Raw genomic sequence first — 23868 nt, 5'->3', positions numbered from 1 at the left:
AAAATTATTCTGCTAGAATGGTTTTATATATTAGATGTAAAGATCTTTCCCATATAATCTAAATTTGTATACTCAGACCTTTTAGATAAAAAACTATTTCTGGTTTAAAAGTAAAAATTAAAAAGAACTCTAGTAAATATATATTCACCTCACACTCTAATGCAACAATGGTAAATTTACTTATTTATATAGAAAATTATATCTAAATTCAGCACAGGTAAATACAATGTATCTTTCAGTGTAAGCAGATTTCCCAATGCAATCATTAAAAGAGCAACATTCAAAAAATTTAAGGAAGCCTTCAAGAGGCTGCTACTGTTGGTTACTGGTCACTAAAAAGAAAATGTCTGCAGACAATTTCATTCTTGAAGTAGAAATATTCTATTAACACTGTATTTTCTTAAATTAGTACTTTTCCATTTTAATTTTTCTTATTTAGTTAGTTATTTCTAAAGTATATTTAATCCAGCAATTAAAATTGAAGGTATAAGGTAAAAAACTTGAAATATACGTATAGATTTAACCATTAAATATCACTATTACAACATGAGAAAAATGAACAATTTCAATTAAGAAAAAAGTCTCAAACAAATTCATATCTAATGGAAAGGAGATGATGAAGCCAGTTACTAAGGAGACCAGTTTTCAGTTTCATACTAACTAAAATGTGGGTAATACAAAAGCCTGCTTTTACTGACAATGTTATTTGAAACTGGATTAATTAGACTTGCCTGCTTTAAAACAGATGTTCATATGTTATAATTTGAGTAGAGTTGAGAAAAGGCAGGCACTGGGACTCTGTGCTGGGTAAAGGAGCAGCAGGAAAATAAGGTCCACAGGTGACTTCCTGACTATTCTACAGTCCTGTGACTCTCAGAGTGTGGTCCCTGGACTAGCAACATCCACACAACCTGGGAACTTGTTAGAAATGCAAATTCTCAGGTACTACCCCAGATCTAATGAATCTGAAGATTGGTGGGGGAGTGGAGGTAGGGGAGATTGTGAAGCCCACTGAAGTGTGGGAAATGATGCTCCAGGCTGTGAACCCATGTCCCTCATCTGACTTAACCATGTCACTGAACCATTTTTTTTCTAGTGTTTGCACCTGTAGCAGGATTAATAATAAAAACAATGGAGCCCAGAAGTTTCAAAATTTTAAAACAGGGGCTGAAAATGGAGGACAAGGTAGAAAATCTCTGGCTGTAAGTGAGCCATAGCAAGAGACTGCAAGTACTCAGAGCTTATGTCCAAAAGACAACGGTTCCATTTACAGTTAACAAGGAAAAAAAACATTTTCACTGGCTGTGAGGGCTAAAACTCCAAGCGGGGGGAACTGTCCAAAAAATGAGAAGCATCAGGGAAAGGATGTAAAAGAATTTAAAAAGGAAAAAGAAAAGCAAGCAAATTCATGTGTGCGTGCACGTACACATGCACAGGAAAGTGAACAGCAAAGAGACAGCTTCCACCAGGACTGGGTGTAGCTGAGACCTAATAAGCCTGCACCCAGGAGGAATCCAAAACATCTCCACATGAGGACAGAGCTCTGTAAATTCGCAAGCACTTACAAGCATCCTGAGGCCATAATAACATGCCAGCTCCAAGAGCTGCAGCCATTGGCAACATTTAGTGAAAGGTCAAAGTCTGTTTCATTTTGATCTCAAGTAATACCCCGAAAAGGTATGCACACCAGAGTACAGTGCACATGCTACACAAAGTCAAACAGAAAACAGTACTGCAGCCCACACAACAATGAGGGTTTTCTGCAGGTGCCCCTTTTCCAGAGTTGAATGTCAACTACTCTAAATCCCAGGGTTAGTTACTCTCCCAGCTCTCATCAGCCATCTAGTCCTGAGGCTGGCACATGGCTGTACATACTCTTGCTTTCTAGGTACACAATCTTAAAACACAAAACAAAACCAACACACTCTCCTTCCACTTTACACTCACAAGGAGAAGCCTGAAGTTTTAAAAATAGCTTTTAGGAAGCCAAGGAAACCCAACAGTAGCATATGAAGTGAAAGCATCTAGTGAACACAGGCACTGAAAGGTTAGGCTCCAACCCAAGCTAGTCACAAACACTGCCACAGAGCATCTGCTAACAAAGGAATCTGACTTTGCAGGGCTTCCTGAATATCTCATTTACCCTGTAAAATATGTAATGGAATGCACAATTAACTGTGTGTAAATTAACAAATTACCGTGAGGCATTTTATCACACGTAATAATTCAGGAATTTAAAAAGTAAAACCATCTAATTCACAACACTCACGTCTCCCCACTTACTCAAACCAAAGCTTTACAGCTCCAATATTTTGACTTCTTCACAAGGGTAGGCAGGACAAATGTTACCAAAAGACCAGTAATTTCAGAAGCCCTAGCAAGTAGGAATGAGTTCGCAACAATCAGGAAGCAGGGAGAAAAAGAGGAAGGTTCACAGTCTCTTTAAAGAGGCCCCACTTTCCTCTACTCCACTGGCAACCTAGTCCACTCCACTTCGAAATAGCTAATCAAAAGTTAAGGCCCCTGGGCTTCCCTGGTGGCGCAGTGGTTGAGAATCTGCCTGCCAATGCAGGGGACATGGGTTCAAGCCCTGGTCTGGGAAGATCCCACATGCCGTGGAGCAACTAGGCCCGTGAGCCACAACTACTGAGCCTGCGCGCCTGGAGCCTGTGCTCCGCAACAAGAGAGGCCGCGATAGTGAGAGGCCCGCACACGGCGTTGAAGAGTGGCCCCAGATTGCAGCAACTAGAGTAAGCCCTCACACAGAAACGAAGACCCAACACAGCCAAAAATAAATAAATATTAAAAAGTTAAGGCCCCTAGGACCTGTGTGCAATGGCCCGTATTTAAAAGTAGGCAGTAATAATGTGGAAGTGAAGAAACATCTGACCGCATTTAAGAAACCGATGCTGGATTTATCTGGTTTCCTTGGATATAAGAAGCTGCTCTGTCTCAGTCACTGTGATTCTAAGGTTAACCCTGAGCACCAGTGGGCCACTGTTCATTTTCAAAGGGTTCTCAGTCAGAATATTCCAAAAACAAAACTGAGGCACACAAATCAGTGAAACTACCATCTATGTTGACAGAACAAGAAACAAGAATGGACAAGAGCTGGGAAATTGCCTGGTGGTCCAGTGGTTAGGAATGGGCACTTTCACTGCTGTGGGCCGGGGTTTGATCTCTGGTTGGGGAACTAAGATCCTACAAGCCACACAGACAAGAGCTGATATCTGGAGTTAAGCTTAGCTTAGATCATGTGGATTCTAACAACTTATACTGAACAATTTATTTCTATTTTTTTTAATTTTAATTTTTTTATTTTTGGCCGAGTTGGGTCTTCATTGCTGCATGCCAGCTTTCTCTAGTTGCAGCTAGTGGGGGCTACTCTTCATCGCGGTGCATAGGCTTCTCATTGCAGTGCCTTCTCTTGTGGCAGAGCATGGGCTCTAGGTGCGCGGGCTTCAGTAGTTGTGGCACACAGGCTTAGTAGTTGTGGCTCACGGTCTCTAAAGCACAGGCTCAGTAGTTGCGGCGCACGGGCTTAGTTGCTCCACAGCATGTGGGATCTTCCTAGACCAGGGCTTGAACCTGTATCCCCTGAATTGGCAGGCGGATACTTAACCATAAGCCACGAGGGAAGTCCCTGAACAATTTCTTCCTTTTTTTTTTTAAACTTCTTTATTAGAGTATAACTGCTTTACAATGGCGTGTTAGTTTCTGCTTTATAACAAAGTGAATCAGTTATACATACACCTATGTTCCCATATCTCTTCCCTCTTGTGTCTCCCTCCCTATCCCACCCCTCCAGGCAGTCACAAAGCACCGAGCTGATCTCCCTGTGCTACGCGGCTGCTTCCCACTATCTACCTTACATTTGGTACTGTATGTATGCCCATGCCTCTCTCTTGCTTTGTCACAGCTTACCCTTCCCCCTCCCCATATCCTCAAGTCCATTCTCTAGTAGGTCTGTGTCTTTATTCCTATCTTACCCCTAGGTTCTTCATGACATTTTTTTTTCTTAAATTCCATATATATGTGTTAGCATACAATATTTGTCTTTCTCTTTCTGACTTACTTCACTCTGTATGACAGACTCTAGGTCTAACCACCTCATTACAATAGCTCAATTTCATTTCTTTTTATGGCTGAGTAATATTTCATTGTATATATGTGCCACATCTTCTTTATCCATTCATCCAATGATGGACACTTAGGTTGTTTCCATCTCTGGGCTATTGTAAAGAGCTGCAATGAACATTTTGGTACATGACTCTTTTTGAATTATGGTTTTCTCAGGGTATATGCCCAGTAGTGGGATTGATGGGTCATATGGTAGCTCTATTTGTAGTTTTTTAAGGAACCTCCATATTGTTCTCCATAGTGGCTGTACCAATTCACATTCCCACCAGCAGTGCAAGAGTGTTCCCTTTTCTCCACACCCTCTCCAGCATTTACTGTTTCTAGATTTTTTTGATGATGGCCATTCTGACTGGTGTGAGATGATATCTCATTGTAGTTTTGATTTGCATTTCTCTAATGATTAATGATGTTGAGCATTCTTTCATGTGTTTGTTGGCAGTCTGTATATCTTCTTTGGAGAAATGTCTATTTAGGTCTTCTGCCCATTTTTGGATTGGGTTGTTTGCTTTTTGTTATTCAGCTGCATGAGCTGCTTATAAATTTTGGAGATTAATCCTTTGTCAGTTGCTTGATTTGCAAATATTTTCTCCCATTCTGAGAGTTGTCTTTTGGTCTTGTTTATGGTTTCCTTTGCTGTGCAGAAGCTCTGAAGTTTCAGTAGGTCCCATTTGTTTATTTTTGTTTTTATTTCCATTTCTCTAGGAGGTGGGTCAAAAAGGATCTTACTGTGATTTATGTCATAGAGTGTTCTGTCTATGTTTTCCACTAAGAGTTTGATAGTTTCTGGCCTTACATTTAGGTGTTTAATCCATTTTGAGCTTATTTTTGTGTATGGTGTTAGGGAGTAATCTAATCTCATACTTTTACATGTAGCTGTCCAGTTTTCCCAGCACCACTTATTGAAGAGGCTGTCCTTTCTCCACTGTACATTCCTGGCTCCTTTTATCAAAGATAAGGTGACCATATGTGCATGGCCTGAACAATTTCTATATAAACATATTTAAAGGCTTGGTGACTTCATTCCATAGTGAGATAACCTCAGCTGAGTTTTGAAAAACTACTTCTATAAGATTTAAAGTTTCCTGGAGATTATCTAGCCAGTATTGGGCTTATCTTAACAAATGGTAAGATATTAAAAAAAAACTACAGTACCCCAAATACCACCACCCAACATAAGTATGATTCAAAGTCAGCATTTCTGTTAGAGTGAAAATTAAGTGTTAATTTCCACCAAATTTGAACCCTTGTTTACACATGACAAAATATTTTGCTTTTATGGAAGAGGTCTCTTCTAGTGCTAAGAGATGATGCCATGCTGTTGAAGACGCCTAAGGTGTAATCCTATTTCTTCTTTCAGCTCATGATAGGATTTTAACACAGTCCCACAAATGCTTCATACAGTTAGTTACCTTAGGGGAACCTTAAGCACAACTATCAAAAATAGTGCAAGATGTTTGTAATTTAACTGCTTCCCTTATCTTTCACCAACAAACCGTATGCCGCCTTTGGTCTTCACACAGATGTGGGCCCAGCCCACAAGGAACCTGAGTTCCTTGTGGGAACTCAGTAATGGACCTTTCTCTTAATCCCATCTCAAGAAGCACGCATCTCAGTTTAAAAGCTGTAACCCAAAGTGAACGCTTCACATACAACTAATTCGGTGCAATTTAAAAACCAGTACCATCAGTAACATTAAGGATTAGAGTTATGAATGAGAATAATGGTTACTTATCCTTTATTCACTGACTTTGAAAGGCCGCACTTCTTTCACTCACTCTGCTGCTTTTTAATATACAAGGAAAACAAAAGGAAAAAACCTGTTACGTGGACCTACGTTTTGGCCGTGACATCCACATACTGTCCTGGGCGAAAGTGAGCAGCATAAAGAGGAGTGCCTTTATGAAAAGAAAACAAAAAATCAGTATGAAATCAGCCCCAAAAAAACTTCATTAAACATAAACTACATACAGGAAGCCTTCTAGCTATCAGATTTCAAAATGTCAGGAGAGTCTCTTCTGCAATTTTAATTATTAGAAATGTCAACAATAAAATAATAAAACTGCTCAACAAATGTATTCTAATGGACTGTATGTAGGCTGAAGTATGGGGCACATGGTGCTGGAGTGGCCAACAGCCCACGGCCACTGGTGCGCTTGTGCCTTTACAGAGGCCAACGTGATACTGGCTGAAACAGGCAACTCCTGTGACAACACTGTTCCTGCTGGTAAATACATGAGATTCTTGGTTGTTTCTGTGAATAACAATATGTTAAGATGTATTTCCTATTTCAAATAAGGAAAATAAAAATAAGAGAATGACTCAAAAAACACTGGGGCTGGATCAAGTCCTTTTTTTTTTCCTATTGGAGATAAGTTATCCAAAAATAGGAATCAACATTAACATCATCCAGTAAAAGACTTTTTTTTTAAAGCTGGAACCAATGTAGTAGAGAATGTAATCAAAAGCTATTTTTGTTTGTTTAAAACAGGGAGTAAAGTGCTGTAGGTTTAGTGTCCTTAAGGTAGGACCCAACGTGGGTTTATATGGGCAGAGAAAAACCTTCATTTAAGAAAAAATAGGGGAGATTAAAAAGTGACCGAATTTCTACGAGGTTGAATGACCTGAACTGCTGATATTTGACCATTTTTCACCCACACACACAAAAATATCATACGGTTTGTGCTACAGCAAAAGTTAATGTGGACCTAATTTTTATACTTGTTAAATTCCATGTACTTTACCTCAAAGATGAAAAACTTGCACTTCAAAAAATACCTTCAGTTCTAAGTTATATCAAGCCTGACTCTACCGCCCCTATTAATAAGGCCTATTGCAATTGTATTCTGCTTCAAGAAATTCAGTTCAGGTATTGAAATATCAAATCTTAAAACATCCTTCTACAGTCTACCTGTTAGAGAACTCAAGAGATAGGGAGCTTTTCTGAAGTTCAAAGACATCAAAATGCCATTAACTATATGAACCAATATAATCATACTGCCAAATCTTACTTTTTGACATTCCATGGAGTAGGTAAAATACTTTGAAATTTTTAAGTAAAAATCTTTACATCAAGGTGCTATGGTCCGTCACTTTCCTGTTTCAGGCTACATTTTCTCAAATTATCCTATCTCAGTGAGGGTCTATTCTTCACTTAATAAAATGCCAGCCTACAAACAGTGAACTTCACATTTTAAAAGTTCATTTATTTATTTGGAGTTGCTTTTCCAAATGTGAAACTCTCTGTACATTAAAAACAAAAGCGTTCCTCCCTCTTTCATGGAAAACAAAGAATTCTCTACAGTTCTTTCCACTTAGAAAAAGACTTGTTTGTCCCTAGTGATTAAATCAGATACAGTTCTATATTTAAAAATAAATGTTTGGGACTTTGTATTGTGAATTCAGCTTTATTGAAAGGGCTTACACATTAAACAAATCACATATTTGGGTAGTTTTACCTCCCTCTTCTCCCCGACCTCAGATTACCTGGCTTAATTACAGCATTATCTGTTACATTAAAGATTTTAACTTTCTGTTTTGGTGGCAATCCAAGTTCTCGGTAAAATTCCAATACAGATGTAGATTTCTAGAGGAAAAGCAGCACATATAAGTAACACATTAATTACAAAAAGTGGAATTTAATGCCTAGAGATCTAAACTAAGTTACTAACACTCCAGGAAAACAAATTAAAGAGCACTCTGCTTCCCCAATGAACAAGAGTACTCTATAGCCCTTAATTAAGGGAGGTGAGATTTTCATCCATCACACTCAGAATTGGCATAGTGTAGCTCACATAAAGAACTGGCATAGTGTAGCTCAAAGTATACGGGGAAAGACTCTTGTTCCACAGGAAAAGAAATACAGTTGTGCTCATATTTGGACTTTTTTTTTTTCTTTTGCGGCACGCGGGCCTCTCACTGCTGTGGCCTCTCCCGCTGCAGAGCACAGGCTCCGGACACGCAGGCTCTGGACGCGCAGGTTCAGCACCCATGGCTCATGGGCCCAGCTGCTCCACGGCATGTGGGATCTTCCCGGACTGGGGCATGACGTGAGAGCCTCTCATTGCTGAGGCCCCTCCCGCAGGCTCGTCGGCCATGGCTCACGGCCCCAGCCGCTTCGCGGCATGTGGGATCTTCCCGGACCGGGGCACGAACCCGTGTCCGTTGCATCGGCAGGTGGGCTCCCAACCACTGCGCCACCAGGGAAGCCCTCATATTTGGATTTTGACTGGAGACCGTCTGTATCAAGAACCCCAATCTTGGGAAATTTGACTCTAATTTCCCTGCTGTGTCCAAGCAGCTGGGAGGAAACATGACAAGTCACATTCAAATGTACAATCAGACTTCTCAGTGAGTCCCAGTGTGGCCTGGCCAACCCACATTCCCCTGTTAAATCCCTCTCACACCCACATTCCCCAGTTAAATCCCTCTCACTCCCCAAGGCAGCTCCGCCACACCCTCTTAAAACCTCCAGCACTCTCCCCTCCTTCTCCCTGCTTTGAGCTGATAATGTTGCTTCTTATTGCACTGAAAAAAACAGAAGACTCAAGAGCCCTTCCCCAAGCTTTTATCACCAAATCAATCATCACCCTCCCACCCCACTCCAGGTGCACAAGAGGCACATGGGAAGCTTTCAGAGAACACCAAGGCCAAGGCCTCAGCTTGGAGGCTGTAACTTCACCGGTCTAAGGGGGCATCCAGGTGTCAGCATTTTTTCAGCTCTCCATATGGTTCTGATGTGAATCTGGGGCTGGGAACCACAAAAGAGATGAACTGTCCATGTTCTTATTAAAGCCAAATCCTTCACTGTGTACTGACTCCTACCTCCTCTCATCTACTCAATGGCTTTACTACTGAAACTGTCCCCACCATCTTCTTAATCAACAATTTCCCCCTTTCCACTCGAACTTTACTAGCAGCATAAAAGAATCACAATAACTCACATTAAAACACAAACTTTTCCTTGGCCACGTTACCTCCTCCAGCTAATCTTTCTGTGCCTGCCCACGACAAGGCTTTCATCAGGGGCTTCCAGCCCCTTGTACTAAATGGAACGTGCTGGTCAAAATCACCAAATGCCCTGGTCACCATGAGCACTGCTTGGCATGGGCAGCTGCTCTCTCCTTGGAAGGCCTCCACTCCACTTCCAGCTACTACTCCCTGGTTCTTTCACAGGCTAATGACCCACTTTTCTAACATCCACCCCAAATTCTACTCTGAACTACAAATTTTTCTGCCCAATTGCCAAGCCAACATTTCACTTTGATGTCACACAACAACTCAAGTTTAACACGTCTAAACTTGAACTCAACACGCTCCTGCCCCACCAGGCCTGCTCTCCTCGTCTTCCCAATCTCAATAAACAGCAGCTCCATACTTCTGTTTAGACCAAAAATTCTATGGTCACCTACAACTCTTCTCTTTCTCACATCCCACGTCCATCCATCAGCCATTCCTGTAGCCTCTATTTAAACACATAGCCCACATCAGCCACTTCTCACCCCGACCCCAGCCAGCCGTGTATCGTCTGGATTATTTCAGTAGCCTCCTATCACATCTCCAACTTCTATACTCCTGACCCCCTGGTATGTTCTCCATTCACAGGCTGGCATGATCCTTCTAAACTCAAGTTACGTTAGTCTCCACAATGGCCTGCATCTTGTGCAGAAGAATCGAGTCCTAAGTCCTCACCATGGTTTCCAAGGTTCTACACCACCTACTCTCCTCCCAGCTTGCCCTGCCTTGGGGACAATGTGCTCCTTACCAGTCTAAGAACTCACTAAACAACAGCCTCAGGTCCTTTGCACATACTGGTCCCCCTTCCTGGAATGCCATTCTGCCAGATTTTTTACCCTTTACTTTTTCCTCTCCATAGTCTTAAACTGCCTATGCTATTTACAACTGCAGAAAATGTCTGCCTCACTATTATAGGTACACAGAATAACGACTTGACTTACACACATGGAAAGATCATCACAATAAGTTTAGTGAGCATCCATCATCTCATATAAATAAAAAATTAAAGGAAACGAAAACAAACTTTTTCTTTGTGATGAAAACTCTTAGGGTTTACTCTTAACTTTCACATATAATGTACAGCAGTGTTAATTATATTTATCATGTTGTACATACATCCCTAGTATTTATTTACCTTATAACTGGAAGTTTGTACCTTTTGACTGCCTTCATCCAATTCCCCCTCCCCCATCACCTGCCTCTGGTAACCACAAAACTGTAATCTTTTTCTATGAATTTGTTTGTTGAAGTATAATTGACCTATAACACTGTGAGTTCCTGGTGCAAAACAAAGTGATGCAATATTTGTTACACAATGATCACTATTATAAGTCTAGTTACCACCTGTCACATACAAAGATATTACGTAGTTACTGACTATATTCCCCACATTGTATATTTCATACCCATTACTCATTTATTTTGCAACTGGAAGTCTGTACCTCTTAACCTCCCTCACTTATGTCTCTCCTCATGCCTCTGCCAGATTTGTGTATAATATGCTCCCTCACTTCATTCAGGTCTTCACCCAAATATCAACTTACCTTTCCTGATTATTCTACCTAAAATAGCACCACTTTCTGTCTCTTGCAATGCCCTCAGCACACTTTATTAATCTTCAAAGCACTTCCCTCGATCTGTCACAATACATATTTTTTAATTGTTTATCTTCTGTGCAATAGCTTCCCTGTCTCACCCCCAAGCCCACCAAAATGTAAGCTTCTAGAGAGCAGAGACTGTAGTGGCTGCTCCATCCCCAGCTCCTAGCAGGTCCTACTGTCTGCTCTTCCCTCCACCCCTGCTTTTTCGTTCTGCTATTGCAAATATTCCTGAATAGAAAATATCCTTGAATAGAAAACTTTATGGACAACTTACTTCCTTACCATAATGTCCTATTGTCTTTTTTTTGTTTTAATTCTTAACTCTTGACATAGATACTGTAAGACTTACCAAAAAAGCTGTACCACTTCCTGATGTGAAGAGCCTCTTTCATGAGAATATAAGCAATAATATTTATTTTCCTGCTGTTCCCTCTCCCCCTGCTTCCCCTCTGATCCTAAACAAAGCACCTGCAGGAACCCAATGAGCCACAGTACTCTATGTATGCTTACCTGTGCCTGCCCATGCCAGTCTGTTGGCCTATAATCTCCCCCCAACTATGTATTTCCAAAGCTCACTGAAAGTCTGTTAAATACATGTCTAGTCCCAGGTCCAGTGATAAGCCACACTTATCTGAAGAACATGTATTTGAATATGCAGCAAACTTCAGGTACTTGCTAATTTCAGTTTGAAATAAGAACTGTGCCCCTTTATAACTTACTGAGTAGGCTGTCCTCAGCTGACATGAAATTGGGTGGCATTGGCCTATAAGCAGAGAACTTTAGTTTTTGGATCAGTCCACAGCCCCCTGAGAATCTCCCTGGAGCCCCCCAGTGGGACTGTGCAACAAATACTGAACAGCTCTGCTCCGGATGTCCACAGAAGATTGTTCTCTACCTCACAGAGTCCCCTCGGGAAGCTATCCTTTCTTCCAACAGTGATAACATACATTCACTCCAGTCATTCTTTATGGTTTCACTTCCCATATGATGAAATCTAAGACTGATATTCAACATCGCTTTTACCAAGGCCCCTGCTTTTCATCCTCAGTCATACTCACTTCTTCCACAAAAGCAAACACAAAAGTTCATTTAAAAATGTGGCTCCTTGAAAAAGAAATAAAAAGAAATCCAGACTGGAAGGGAAGAAATAAAACTATCACTGTTTGCAGATGACATGATACTATATATGGAAAATCTTAAAAGATGCCATCAAAAAAACTATTAGAACTAATAAATGAATTCAGTAAAGTGGCAGGATACAAAATTAATATATAGAAACCTGTTGCTTTTCTATGCACTAACAATGAACTATCAGAAAGAGAAATTCAGAAAACAATCCCACTTGCAATTGCAAATTATCAAAAAAAATAAAATACCTAGGAATAAATCTAACCAAGGAGGTAAAAGACACTTGGACAACTAAAAGACACTGATGAAAGAAAGTGAAGATGACACAGAGAAATGGAAAGATAGACCATGCTAATGGACTGGAAGAATTAATACTGTTAAAATAGTCATACCACTCAAGGCAATGTAAAGATTCAATGCAATCCCTATCAAAATACCAATGGCACTGTTCACAGAACCAAAACAAAAAATCCTAAAATTTGTATGGAAACACAAAAGACACAGAATAGACAAAACAATTTTGAGAAAGAAGAACAAAGCTGGAGGTATCATGCTCCCTGATTTCAAACTATACTACAATGCTACAGTAATCAAAGCAGTATGGTACTGGCACAAAAAGAGACACACAGATCAATAGAACAGAAGAGAGAGCCCAGAAATAAACCCACACTTAAATGGTCAACTAATCTATGACAAAAGAGGCAAGAAAATACAATGGGGAAAAGACAGCCTCTTCAATAAATGTTGTTGGGAAAACTGGACAGCTACATGCAGAACAATCAAACTGGACCACTTTCTCATATCATATACAAAAATAAACTCAAAATGGATTAAAGACTTAAATGTAAGACCTGAAACCATAAAACTCCTAGAAGAAAACATAGGTAGTACAATCTTTGACCTAGATCTTGGCAAAAATTTTTTTGGATTTGTCTCCTCATGCAAGGGAAACAAAAGCAAAAATAGATAAATGAGACTGACCACCTACTGCAAAAAAAAAAAAAAAAAAAAAAAAAAAAAAAAAAAAAAACCCCCCCCCACCAAAAAAAAAAAAAAAAAAAAAAAAAAAAAAAAAAAAAAAAGACCACCTACTGAATGGAAGAAGATATCCACAAAAGATATATCTGATAAGGGGTCAAAATCCAAAATACACAAGGAATTCATACAATGTGACAGCAAAAGAAACTTAACAACCCAATTAACAAATAAGAGGAAGACAAGAACAGACATTTTTCCAAAGACATACAAATGACCAAGACACTTGAAAAAACATGCTCAACATCACTAATCATCAGGGAAATGCAAATAAAACCACAATGAGATACTGCCTCCCACCTGTCAGAATGGCTATTATCAAAAAGACAAGAAATAACAAGTTTTGGAGAGGATGTGGAGAAAAGGGAACCCTTGCACACGGTTGGCAGATATGTAAATTGGTGCAGCCACTACAGAAAACAGTATGGAGGTTCCTCAAAAATTAAAAATAGAAATACCATATAATTTAGTTACTCTATTTCTGGGTATTCTTCCAAAGAAAACAAAAACACTAATACGAAAACATATATGCACATCTATGTTCATCACAGTGTTATTTACAATAGCTAAGATATGAAAGTGACTTAAGTATCCAACGCTAGATGAATGGATAAAGATGTGTATATATGTGTATGTACACACACACACACACACACACACACACACACACACACACAGAATGGAATATTACTCAGCCATGAAAAAAAAGAAATCTTGCCTGCAACAACATGGATGGGTCTAGAGGATATTATGCAAAGTGAAATAAGTCAGATGGAGAAAGACAAACACCATGTGATTTCACTTATATGTGGAATCTAAAAAACAAATGAACAAAGGTAACAAAACAGAAACAGACTCATAGATACGGTGAACAAACAGGTGGTTGTCAGAGGAGGATGGGGTGGACGGGATGAGTGAAATAAGTGAGGGAGGTTAAGAAGTAAACTTCCAGTTACAAAATAAATGAGTCAAGAGGATGAAATGTACAGCATGGGGAATATAGTCAATAATATTGTAATAACTTTGTATGGTGACAGATGGTAACTGTGAGGATCATTTTGTAACGTACAGAGATACTGAATCACTATGTTGTGTATCTGGAACTAACAGTGTTTTAGGTCAATTAAACTTCAATAAAAATTTTTAAAATGTGGATCCTTAAAATTATTTTCCTGATGTACTGGATTCAGACTTATTAAATTTTAGAACAGACTTCAATTTTATTTTTGACCTTCACATATTCCACCTGGTAACTTAAAAACATTATTTTATTAATACTGGTTTTTAAGTATTCCAGGAGGCTTATGAGAAAAATCCTGAACTTTTTTTAGTAATACAAAATGGACAAGATAAACATCTTGACTAAGTAACTATATAGACTGAGACATAAAAAGGACAAAGGTAATACATACTTCCTGATTATCTTCCAATTTCACTAAAAGTGAATAATTTTTTTCTTTTAAAATCAAAATATCATAAAACTAATTGGGTATCTGCCCTGAGAAAAAACAGATGTTCAAGTTGAGTTGAGTCAGCTGCAGTAACAAAGGGCTTTTTTTCCTCTAACTTCCAAATAAATGATTTCAAAAGGCAATTTAAAAGACTGACAGCAGAGTCACACTTGGATAATCCTATCTATGAGGTTCCATTTTTTTCCTCCCTCTTCAGAGTTCTCTGCAATTATCCTCCTCACAATGAAAATGCTTCTCTGCTCCTAAAATGAATTGATTTAACCAACTTTAAGGCCACTTAGCTTCCTTATTCAAAAACACTATGTACCACATCAGTTTTTATTTATTATAAGGTACACAAATAGCAAAAGCAAAGCAGTCTAGTTTCTTGGAGGCATAAATTCTTTACAGATTAAAAAAAAATAATAACATTCTAGCCCTATTAAAAATAAAACTGATTCAATCAACTCATTTCAGAATGCTTAACTATTTAATATTACCTATTCATAGGTGTCTCTTCTCTCTCTCAAACCCTCTATAATCAATCTACCTGCAGTTTCCCTGAGGGTTACAATGTGCAAGAGAAAGTCTGTATACTTTTAGTTTCAAAAATCTTTTTCTTTTCTGAACCAAAATGCTTTACTTTTAAAGAATTCTAGAACTTCATTTTCACATCCTATTCTGATGAAAAGTTATTCAGACAAAACTTTTTTCTTAATATTATAATACATGACCTCTGGTCCTAGAAAAATAATATCTTGAAGAATAAAAGGGCCTCTGTAGCACTTCTATACCAGAGTAGTGAACAGTTTTAAAAGTTTATGTCAGATAAGTGGTTAAAATTCACCACAGTATAAGAATACAGCATCCAAATCACCCTGCTGTGCTATATATTCATTGGTGAGATAAAGCTTAAGGTATGAAGACCAGAGTCTCAAATACCAAAGTAGAAATAAAAGTACTATCATTTCTGTAATAGTTTAGTTATTATGTTATTTATTTATTTTTTTGCGGTATGCGGGCCTCTCATTGTTGTGGCCTCTCCCGCTGCGGAGCACAGGTTCCAGACGTGTAGTCTCAGCGGCCATGGCTCACGGGCCCAGCCGCCATGGCTCATGGGCCCAGCCGCTCCGCGGCATGTGGGATCTTCCCGGACCAGGGCACGAACCCATATCCCCTGCATCAGCAGGCGGAATCTCAACCACTGTGCCACAAGGGAAGCCCTAGTTGTTATGTTAATAAGACTTCATCAATCAGACTATCTTTATCACTAAGTAAAATAGAATAAATTGAGCTGACAAGTTCATTTTTGGAGGGGAACTTTTGTTTTTTCTTAAAAACTAAAATATTTGAGAACCAATGTGAGACTTAGAACTGGGAGAGAATTCAGAGACCATCAAGTCCAATTCCTTCTCTTCATGGGTAAGAAAATGGCTGTTCAAAAAGGTGGAGTGAAGGAGCTACTGGCAGCCATGGAAGAACTCAGCTCTTCTGATCCCAGGTCCACTCATTTCCCACTACCGCATAGTCCCAAGGAAGTAATGTTCACAAATCTGCTGGAGCAGAATGGATTATCCCAACAGGACACCTGACTCAAAATACCAAGGCTGTAGAGTCATAAATTTACAAAATTGGTAATGAAATAAAGATGACAGTCCTAGCAAAACACAGAAATACAATCAATTAGAAAACAGAGGTGTCTATCAAACTGAAGAACTGTTCACATGATTCACAGGAAGTTGGGCAAATATTTACACACTTAAAAATTCAAACATTTGGGCTTCCCTGGTGGCGCAGTGGTTGAGAGTCTGCCTGCCAATGCAGGGGACACGGGTTCGTGCCCCGGTTCAGGAAGTTCCCACGTGCCATGGAGCGGCTGGGCCCGTGAGCCATGGCGGCTGAGCCTGCGTGTCTGGAGCCTGTGCTCCGCAGCGGGAGAGGCCACAGCAGTGAGAGGCCCGTGTACCTCAAAAAAAAAAACCCAAAAAAACAAACATTTGACATTTTAAAAAAATGTTTCCCAAAATATCACATTGTGCTTTTAATTACTGTGGTATTATCTGAACCTTGTAATTATTAGGCAATAAGCTGTCAGGAATAGCAGATATTACTATGAAGGCTTAATGAAAAATAAACTATACTACCATAATATGCAAAAATAGCTAAGTCCTCTAATACTTACGAGATAGGCCTATTAAACCATAGGACTCCAATCAGCGCCAATTTGCTGATCAGTATATACTTATAGGACAATTCCACCTGGATTTCCTAAAACACTTTAAACACGTCTTTCCTCCAAAGCATCCCTTTCCTTGTCCCTGTCCCAGGTCATGGCATGAGCACTGACCTGCTGGGTTTTCTTCCCACACGCTCACACTCACCTGGTCTTTTATAATCCCTGCCTCTTCCAAGCCCAATGCAACTGCTCTGGGGCAAAAGACTTTTATCGACTCTCCCTGAGGGCTTAAACAACTTCCTAAATGTCCTCCCTGCACCTGGCATCTTCTAATTTAGTTAACCATGATAACAATTTGACCACTGCCCTGGTTAAAGAATTCAGAAAGTTCCTCAAAGTTTACGTGATGAGGTCTAAACTTGTTAGCCCTCCATCCTGACAACCCCACGTCACACCTTTATCACATTCTCCCCGACTGCACACTAAGATCCAGACATACGGCCCTTCTCTTACCAAGCACCAATGCTCTTCCATGCATCTGCTTCTGCAGAGCCCACTCTGCCTGGCATGCCTTTAGCACCCACCCTCCTTTCTGGTCTCCTCCCTGTGAAACCTCCTAGGATTTCCACAAGCAGAATTGGCCAATGTGCTTGTTGCATTTATAGTACTGTGTTGAGATAGTCAATTTATTAGTCCACCTTCCCTATGTATTCCCAACGGGTAGATATCAAGATACAATTAACAAAGTAAGGCTTTCAGAGTCTGTCACTCTACCTCTTATTGGTGGGTGTCCCTGAGGGAGTTACTTAACTTCGTTATCTTTAGAGTCTGAAAAAGTAAGTTAATAAATGTAAAACACTTAATGCCTACCCAGCATGTAATAAGTGTTCAAAAGTTAACTATGACAAGGAAATAGGAGGCAATCGATAAACACTTGTTAGTTTTGACAGCTGCACAAAACAGGTTGTCTCCTAACTTTCATTCATGTTCATTTCATAAATAATCTATAATGGAAAAATGTTAATCTAGAGACAAGCAACGTTTTAGTAAACCTAAAGATGTTTTAGCAGCCATTAGTGAAAACCATCACCATTTCTAGAAAGGCATTCTCTGCTTTCAGTCATCCCCAAACCCCCCAAAATACCAACTGTGCAGATTTTTTTCACATTTAAACTACAAACTCAGCATTCTATTAGTATTCTACTTGGGAAATACACTTTATTCAGAAAAATCTCATGTGACTTCATACACAGCTTTCTTCCCAATACTGAAAACTTCTAATATATGAAAATCCTCACATGCTGTTGGAGTCAAGAGTTGAGACAATTTAGAAAAAAAATGAAAATAAACATAAAACAACCACAAAATAATCAAATAGCTACCATCTTTTGAGTGTCTGTTACATGCCAGGCACATGTGAAAAGTCTCACATAATCCTGGTACCAAACCTCTTAGGTAAGTAGTATTTTTATCCACATTTTACATCTGGGCAAATACTGAAGCTTAGAAGGTGAAGTTACTTGTTCCAGACAGTGAAGGGAGGTACTGGAGCAAACTCAAAGTCTCCCAGACTCCTGGGGTCAGTAGCTCTATCAGACTGCCTCCCCCCAAATCCACAGTTCACCTCCTGGACAAGTCTGTGGCTATGGGATATCCTCAAAACTTAAAAGAATTCAGAATCTCAAAGAATTCAGGTCTAAAACTAATGAAATGCACTATTCTAGGAATGAAAGTGCACCCTTACATGGAAACGTGATACAGTTTTTCCTCCTACAGTCAGGGCTGCCATTTTTCCATTATGATTTTCCTTTGGAGTATATTTTAGGACATGACAGTCTTGTACCTAAAAAAACAAACATAAAAAAACTAAGTATGTGCCAGGACACATGCTAACATTACATACCAGCCACACTGAGGCCCATCCAATCCATCTTATCTCACCATACCAACCACACTCTTAAAAAAACACTGTCAAATACTGAATATAACACAAACAGAAAAGTGCATAAAACACAAATATACAACAAAATGAGTATTTATAAAGAAAATATGCATGTAACCACTACGCATGTCAAAAATCCCCCAAACCTCTGTGTCTCTTCCCAATTCCCCCCTCATACCCATTCCTCCTCCCCACCCTTTTTACCCCTAGAGCAGTGGCTCTCAAAGTGTGGTCCCCAGGCAAGCAGCATCAGTCACCTGGGAACTCTGTGAAAATGCAGGTTCTCAGGCCTCAGCCAAGACCTACTAAATCAGAACCTGTGTTTTATAAGCCCTCCAGGTGATTCTGAGGTAAAGTCTGAGAAGAACTGTCCTAGAAATAACCACCTCTCTTGACATTTATGGTAATCATTTAGCTTTTCATTATAATTACTACCTTTGAAAGTATTGTTTAATCCTATAGTTCAGTGCTGTCTATTGAACCTTTATGTAAATGGAGTCAGACCACATATACTCCTCCATATTTTCCTGCTTTCACTCAAGATTCTATAGGTAAGGTTCTCCCATACTGTTGTGTGCAGCTCTATTCTGTCCATTATCACTGTCACCCAGCACTCCATCATGTAAATACACCATGATTTATTTACCCATTCTACTATGATGGACATGGGAGTTATTTCTACTTTTGGAGTATTAAGAGTAATGCTGCTATAAATCATCTGTTCACATTTTCTAGTAACACTCAGGAGTGGAACTGGGAGATCACTGATTCACATACCTCAACTTTTCCATAATGCTAAACTATTTCCTGAAGCAGCTGTACCAATTTACAATCCCACCCATCATTCCTAAAAGCTCCCAAAGTTCTGCAGCGTTCCAGAAACTATAATCCTTTCCTTGATCATTCAGAGTCAGTAAAAACTTACTAAGGGCTTACAGGCCACCTGTGCCTGTCAGCACTGGAAGCACTTACATGCATGAGGTCTCATTTTACTCCCCATCACCTCTCTAAATGCTTCTCTAAGGCCTGACTCCAATATGAACTGAGCTGTTCAAAGTGATCTGGGCAATGAAGGTCTCAACTTTATCAGTAATCTTTTTATAATAATGATAAAGACAATAACAGCTAACATTTATTGGACATTTAATATTGTTTTAAATTTTAAGTGCTTGACATTTAGAATCTTGTGCAAGCCTCACAATAACCCTTTGGGGGAGATCATAGTGATTTCTTCTACAGAATAAAATTATTCTTTTACAGATAAGACACAGTGCTCCAAGGAACACAGCTAGAAAATGGCAGAACCAACATCTGAGGTATTCTGGTTCCAGGGCCTATATCCTTAAGCATTAGAGCTTAACCTTATCTCAGAGAACCAAATGCTGCTTCCCCAGACAAAAGTGTTACATTCTGAGTTAGTAAAGAGATCAAAATTACAATTTTGAATTGAAAGAACTCCATAAATGAAAATAAGATGGGACTGAGATTTTTTTCTGATTATGAATTAAACTAGTAGATCTGTAAGAAGCTAGGTTACAATTTTTTTTTTTAATTAATTGCCCCAGTTATCCCAATGCCAGTATAAAGAAAGCCACCACTCAGGCATGCGTGAGAACATTCACTGACACCATCAGAAGTAAAGCTCTTTTACAGTATCTATGCTCGACTTTACCTCTTCTTCACCACACAGTCAAATGTTTCAGGATACAAATATTGCCCATTTAGGGTTGCACAAATAGATCTCAGCACACACATAGATTTGTTACATCTTCTGTTTCTTACCTGAAGTAATGTGACAACATGCTTCTGACCATCTTTGGTCCATAAGGGCATCATGCCTAACTTCAGTGCAATAAGGCCTACTCTAGAGGAACCTGGCAATTAGAAACAAATCAATACTCACATAGACTTTTCAACATTTGTCAACACGATACAACGGTATTTCCTAAATTTTGCTTTCATATGAGGAGCAAGCAGATAAGAAACATGCTGATATAGTCATACAGTAAAATACAACTGTTCCTTACAGATATAAATGCCTTCAGCCATGCCTGACATAATATACTGGTACTCAATAAATCTCTGCAAAATAAAAAATATAAGAAAACCGTACAAAATAAAGAAAATAGTTAAACTGATATATTCTGGTATTTAAAATACTGGTATTAATAGAGGGCATGATAAATCCATCATTATGCTTTGCTTTCCTAATATCAATTCATATCCAACCTCATTAATTAGGAAACATCTACTACTCAAATTCTAAGAAGTTAGCTGGAGTTATTGAGATGACACAAGTGGTCATGTTGCTAAAATATGTCAGCATCCACCATGACACTTAGATTTGCTGCATAAATTGATAAAGTTGCTCCACTAAGAGTTCTAGCCATTAAACAATTCAACAGCCACAATAACCCCCAACCAACGACAACTCCATGAACAGGAAAGGCCTTATGCTTTTTGGTCTGGCCACACATGGATTTAGCACTCTACCAGGCACATAGAGCTGATTCTGGGGTTATGCTTGGCAGGCGTGGAGAGGCAGAATACCCCAGCTACAAACGTCTGTGTGATACATTACAGTTTAGATCACACTCTTCCAGCTTTTCTTCCCTGATTTATTTTATTATTTTTCATCTGAAGAAAACAAGAAAACGTTTGCAGAACAATTCTCTTTTCACCTACAAAGCAGTTTCTTGAGGAAGTCTTGATGATCATCAGACATTCACTAACAGTAGACTAGGATGCTGGAAATATACTTGCAAAGCAAACCACAAGGAAATAGACACACTTAAGACATGAAAATAAATTAAAGAGATGATAAATTGATTCAGAAGTCACTACGATTTTAAACGTGCCAGCCAGACAGTAATTAGGCGATGAGAACACAACATATACAAAATAACCACCTGGTTCCCAAGGATGTATAGGCCACGGCTCATCTTTCAGAGGACAGAGTTTACTTGCTAATTGGGCTTTATTTTCATCAGAGACCAACTTCTTAACAAAAGGAACATTTTCTTCAGAAAGATGCTCATCCCACCAAGTACCACTTTTGCCATGGAGACCTCTCACCAAAAGCCAGATGTCTGTTCTGTAAAAATAAAAATTAGAAAACAAAGCACAATTCAAAAGGTTCCCCACTTAATGTACAGAAGGGAGGTCACATGAGTTGGAAAGTGTAGTCAGGGCCTTTGGAAAGGGTTTGGATTCTGTTCTAGTTTTTTCCCTGACATTCCTCATGATAATAATGGGGCTCATATTTCAACTGTTAATAGTTACCCTGGAGTAAAAGTTCTTCCTCTTCTCCTCTGGGATAAACAGAGTTCTAACAGTGTAGTCCTATGTAGACAAGAGAAGCCACAGGTCCACTAGAACATGTACGTTAACAGTTTACATCCAGTAGAGGTGATAAAATGTGGGGTTACTGATCTTTCTCTGATAACCCCCTGTAATGACATAGCCTTGGCTCCGAGTGGTGAAGAAACTGGGTGTGCAAATGCTAAAATCCATAAAAGACATGACCTGTGACTAGCTGAACACACCAAGAGAGACCTTACGGGACAGAGGTCAGGAAAGAGATGTGTAATTCTTGCCAGGAGGGTCAGAAAAGACGTAAATCTTCCTGCGATCTGTCTCTTTTGTAGGCAGGTAGATACATCCAGGCTAGAGTCCCAATTTTTCACTTATTAGTTAAGTGACCTTGGGCAAAGCACTTTTCTCTAAGCTTCCCTTTTACCTGCAAAGCGGAATAATGATAGGACGGGAAAATGATGGTATCTGTAAAACGGATGATAGCAGCTCTAAGGTGAGGCTACATGACGTAAGGAGCCTAATGTTCCTAAAAGAACATTTATTACACAGTAAATGCTCACTAATTGGCAGATAATATTATTGCTGTTGGTAATGCTTGTTTTCATGCTCATCAGCATTAAAAAGCAAAAAATCCCACACCTCCAATCCTTCAAAGGGCACGTCCTTAGAGCAATGATTCTTACTCTTCAGGCCTGGACGGAACCCCCTCCTAGCCCCACGCCGGGCAAGGCCACAGCCCGAGGCCACAGGAACCACGCCGCACCCTCGTCTGTCCTCCGCACCCACCTGTTCACCGAGCCCCGGGCAGCGCCCAGGCCGCCCGCGCCGCGGTCCAGCACCCGGGCGCCTGTCCGAGCCAGCAGCCTCTAACCGGGCATTACTAGGCCGGAAGGGCGCAACCCCTTCACCTCCGGGGGCCCCGCCGCTCCGCTCTCAGGGCGTCCCAGCGCCGGCGACCCAGTCGCAGAGGCCCCCCGGACCGTCCAGCCGGCCGCCCCCGACTGCCCTTACGGACGAAGAGCTCAAGGAGCCATTTCCGGTCCGTTCGCAAAGCGCGCCGGTGCCGAGGTGAGCCCCGGGACCTAGAGTTCCGCCTCCTGAATAGTCCTACGTCGGGATCGAGTCGGCTGGGGAGGTTGGGGTCTGACTGACTGGGCTCTCCAGGGGTGGGAATAAAAAGGATGCTCGGAGTTCAAACTTTAGGAGAATGAGGCGAACTAGGGACAGGCTTCCTAAGGAAATGAAATCACTTCTAAGTAATGTCTGTTGTGGGGCAGCTCATTGTACTAAGCAGCGCTTGATAATCTTATATTGGTTTATGTTCAAAACAGCCCTGAAGGGAGGTTTTTATTTTTATATTATAAATGAGGGCACACAGACTTAGAGTTTTGGTGCTGGTCCAAAATAGCACATCCAGCAGATGGGCAGAGTCGGCCCTGAAACAGGGTTGGAATGTACTATCAGAATATGGCCAAGTTGATGATGTGTGACTTCCAGGGGTGGATCATAAAAGGTATTGCTACTGTGTCTTGGGCTCTTGGACGGCTCCCTATGGGGAAAGCCAGCGGTCATGTCCTGCAGACACTCAAACAGCCCTGTGGAGAGGCCCATGTGAAGAGGAACCAATTTTCCAGCTAGGAGTGAACCACCTAGGAAGGGGATCCTCCGGTCCCAGGCAACCTTTCAGATGATTGCAATTCATGAAAAACTTTAAGCCTGAACCACCCAGCCAAGGAACTCATGGGCTCCTGACCAGAAGAAACTGCCACAGAGAATAAATGATTACTCTCATTTTGAGTCACTAAATAGATACCTAATACACCTTAGGTGCAAATAAACCTAATCACCATGGATGTATCTTGGGCATTCATTCTATTACTCCAAAAGTTTGTTTCCTTCTTTGTCAAATGTGTGTTTTTAGAAATTCAGAAATAAAACCTTAAAATTTTAGCTATTTCAAGACCCTCTTTTATTCAAGATCTGGCTACCCTAGCTTAAAAAGTCTAGGTAGGGCTTCCCTGGTGGCGCAGTGCTTGAGAGTCCGCCTGCCGATGCAGGAGACGCGGG

The 23868-nt window shown here is 40.1% G+C and overlaps 1 protein-coding gene across 1 annotated transcript in view; it reads right to left on the bottom strand.

The window, feature by feature from the left end:
* MRPL3 (mitochondrial ribosomal protein L3) overlaps positions 1–22679 on the bottom strand; it is a 45906-nt gene extending 23227 nt beyond the window's left edge. Inside the window, 6 exon segments of the mRNA XM_007472256.1 lie at positions 5975–6035; positions 7624–7723; positions 18289–18387; positions 20269–20360; positions 21396–21580; positions 22588–22679. Of these exon segments, the coding sequence (XP_007472318.1) occupies positions 5975–6035; positions 7624–7723; positions 18289–18387; positions 20269–20360; positions 21396–21580; positions 22588–22679 (629 nt within the window).
* Positions 22680–23868: the final 1189 nt, after the last annotated feature.

Source organism: Lipotes vexillifer, unplaced genomic scaffold, assembly GCF_000442215.2.
Source record: "Lipotes vexillifer unplaced genomic scaffold, Lipotes_vexillifer_v1.1 scaffold304, whole genome shotgun sequence".
Classification (NCBI taxonomy): domain Eukaryota; kingdom Metazoa; phylum Chordata; class Mammalia; order Artiodactyla; family Lipotidae; genus Lipotes; species Lipotes vexillifer.
This window is presented reverse-complemented; position numbering and strand designations above follow the sequence as displayed.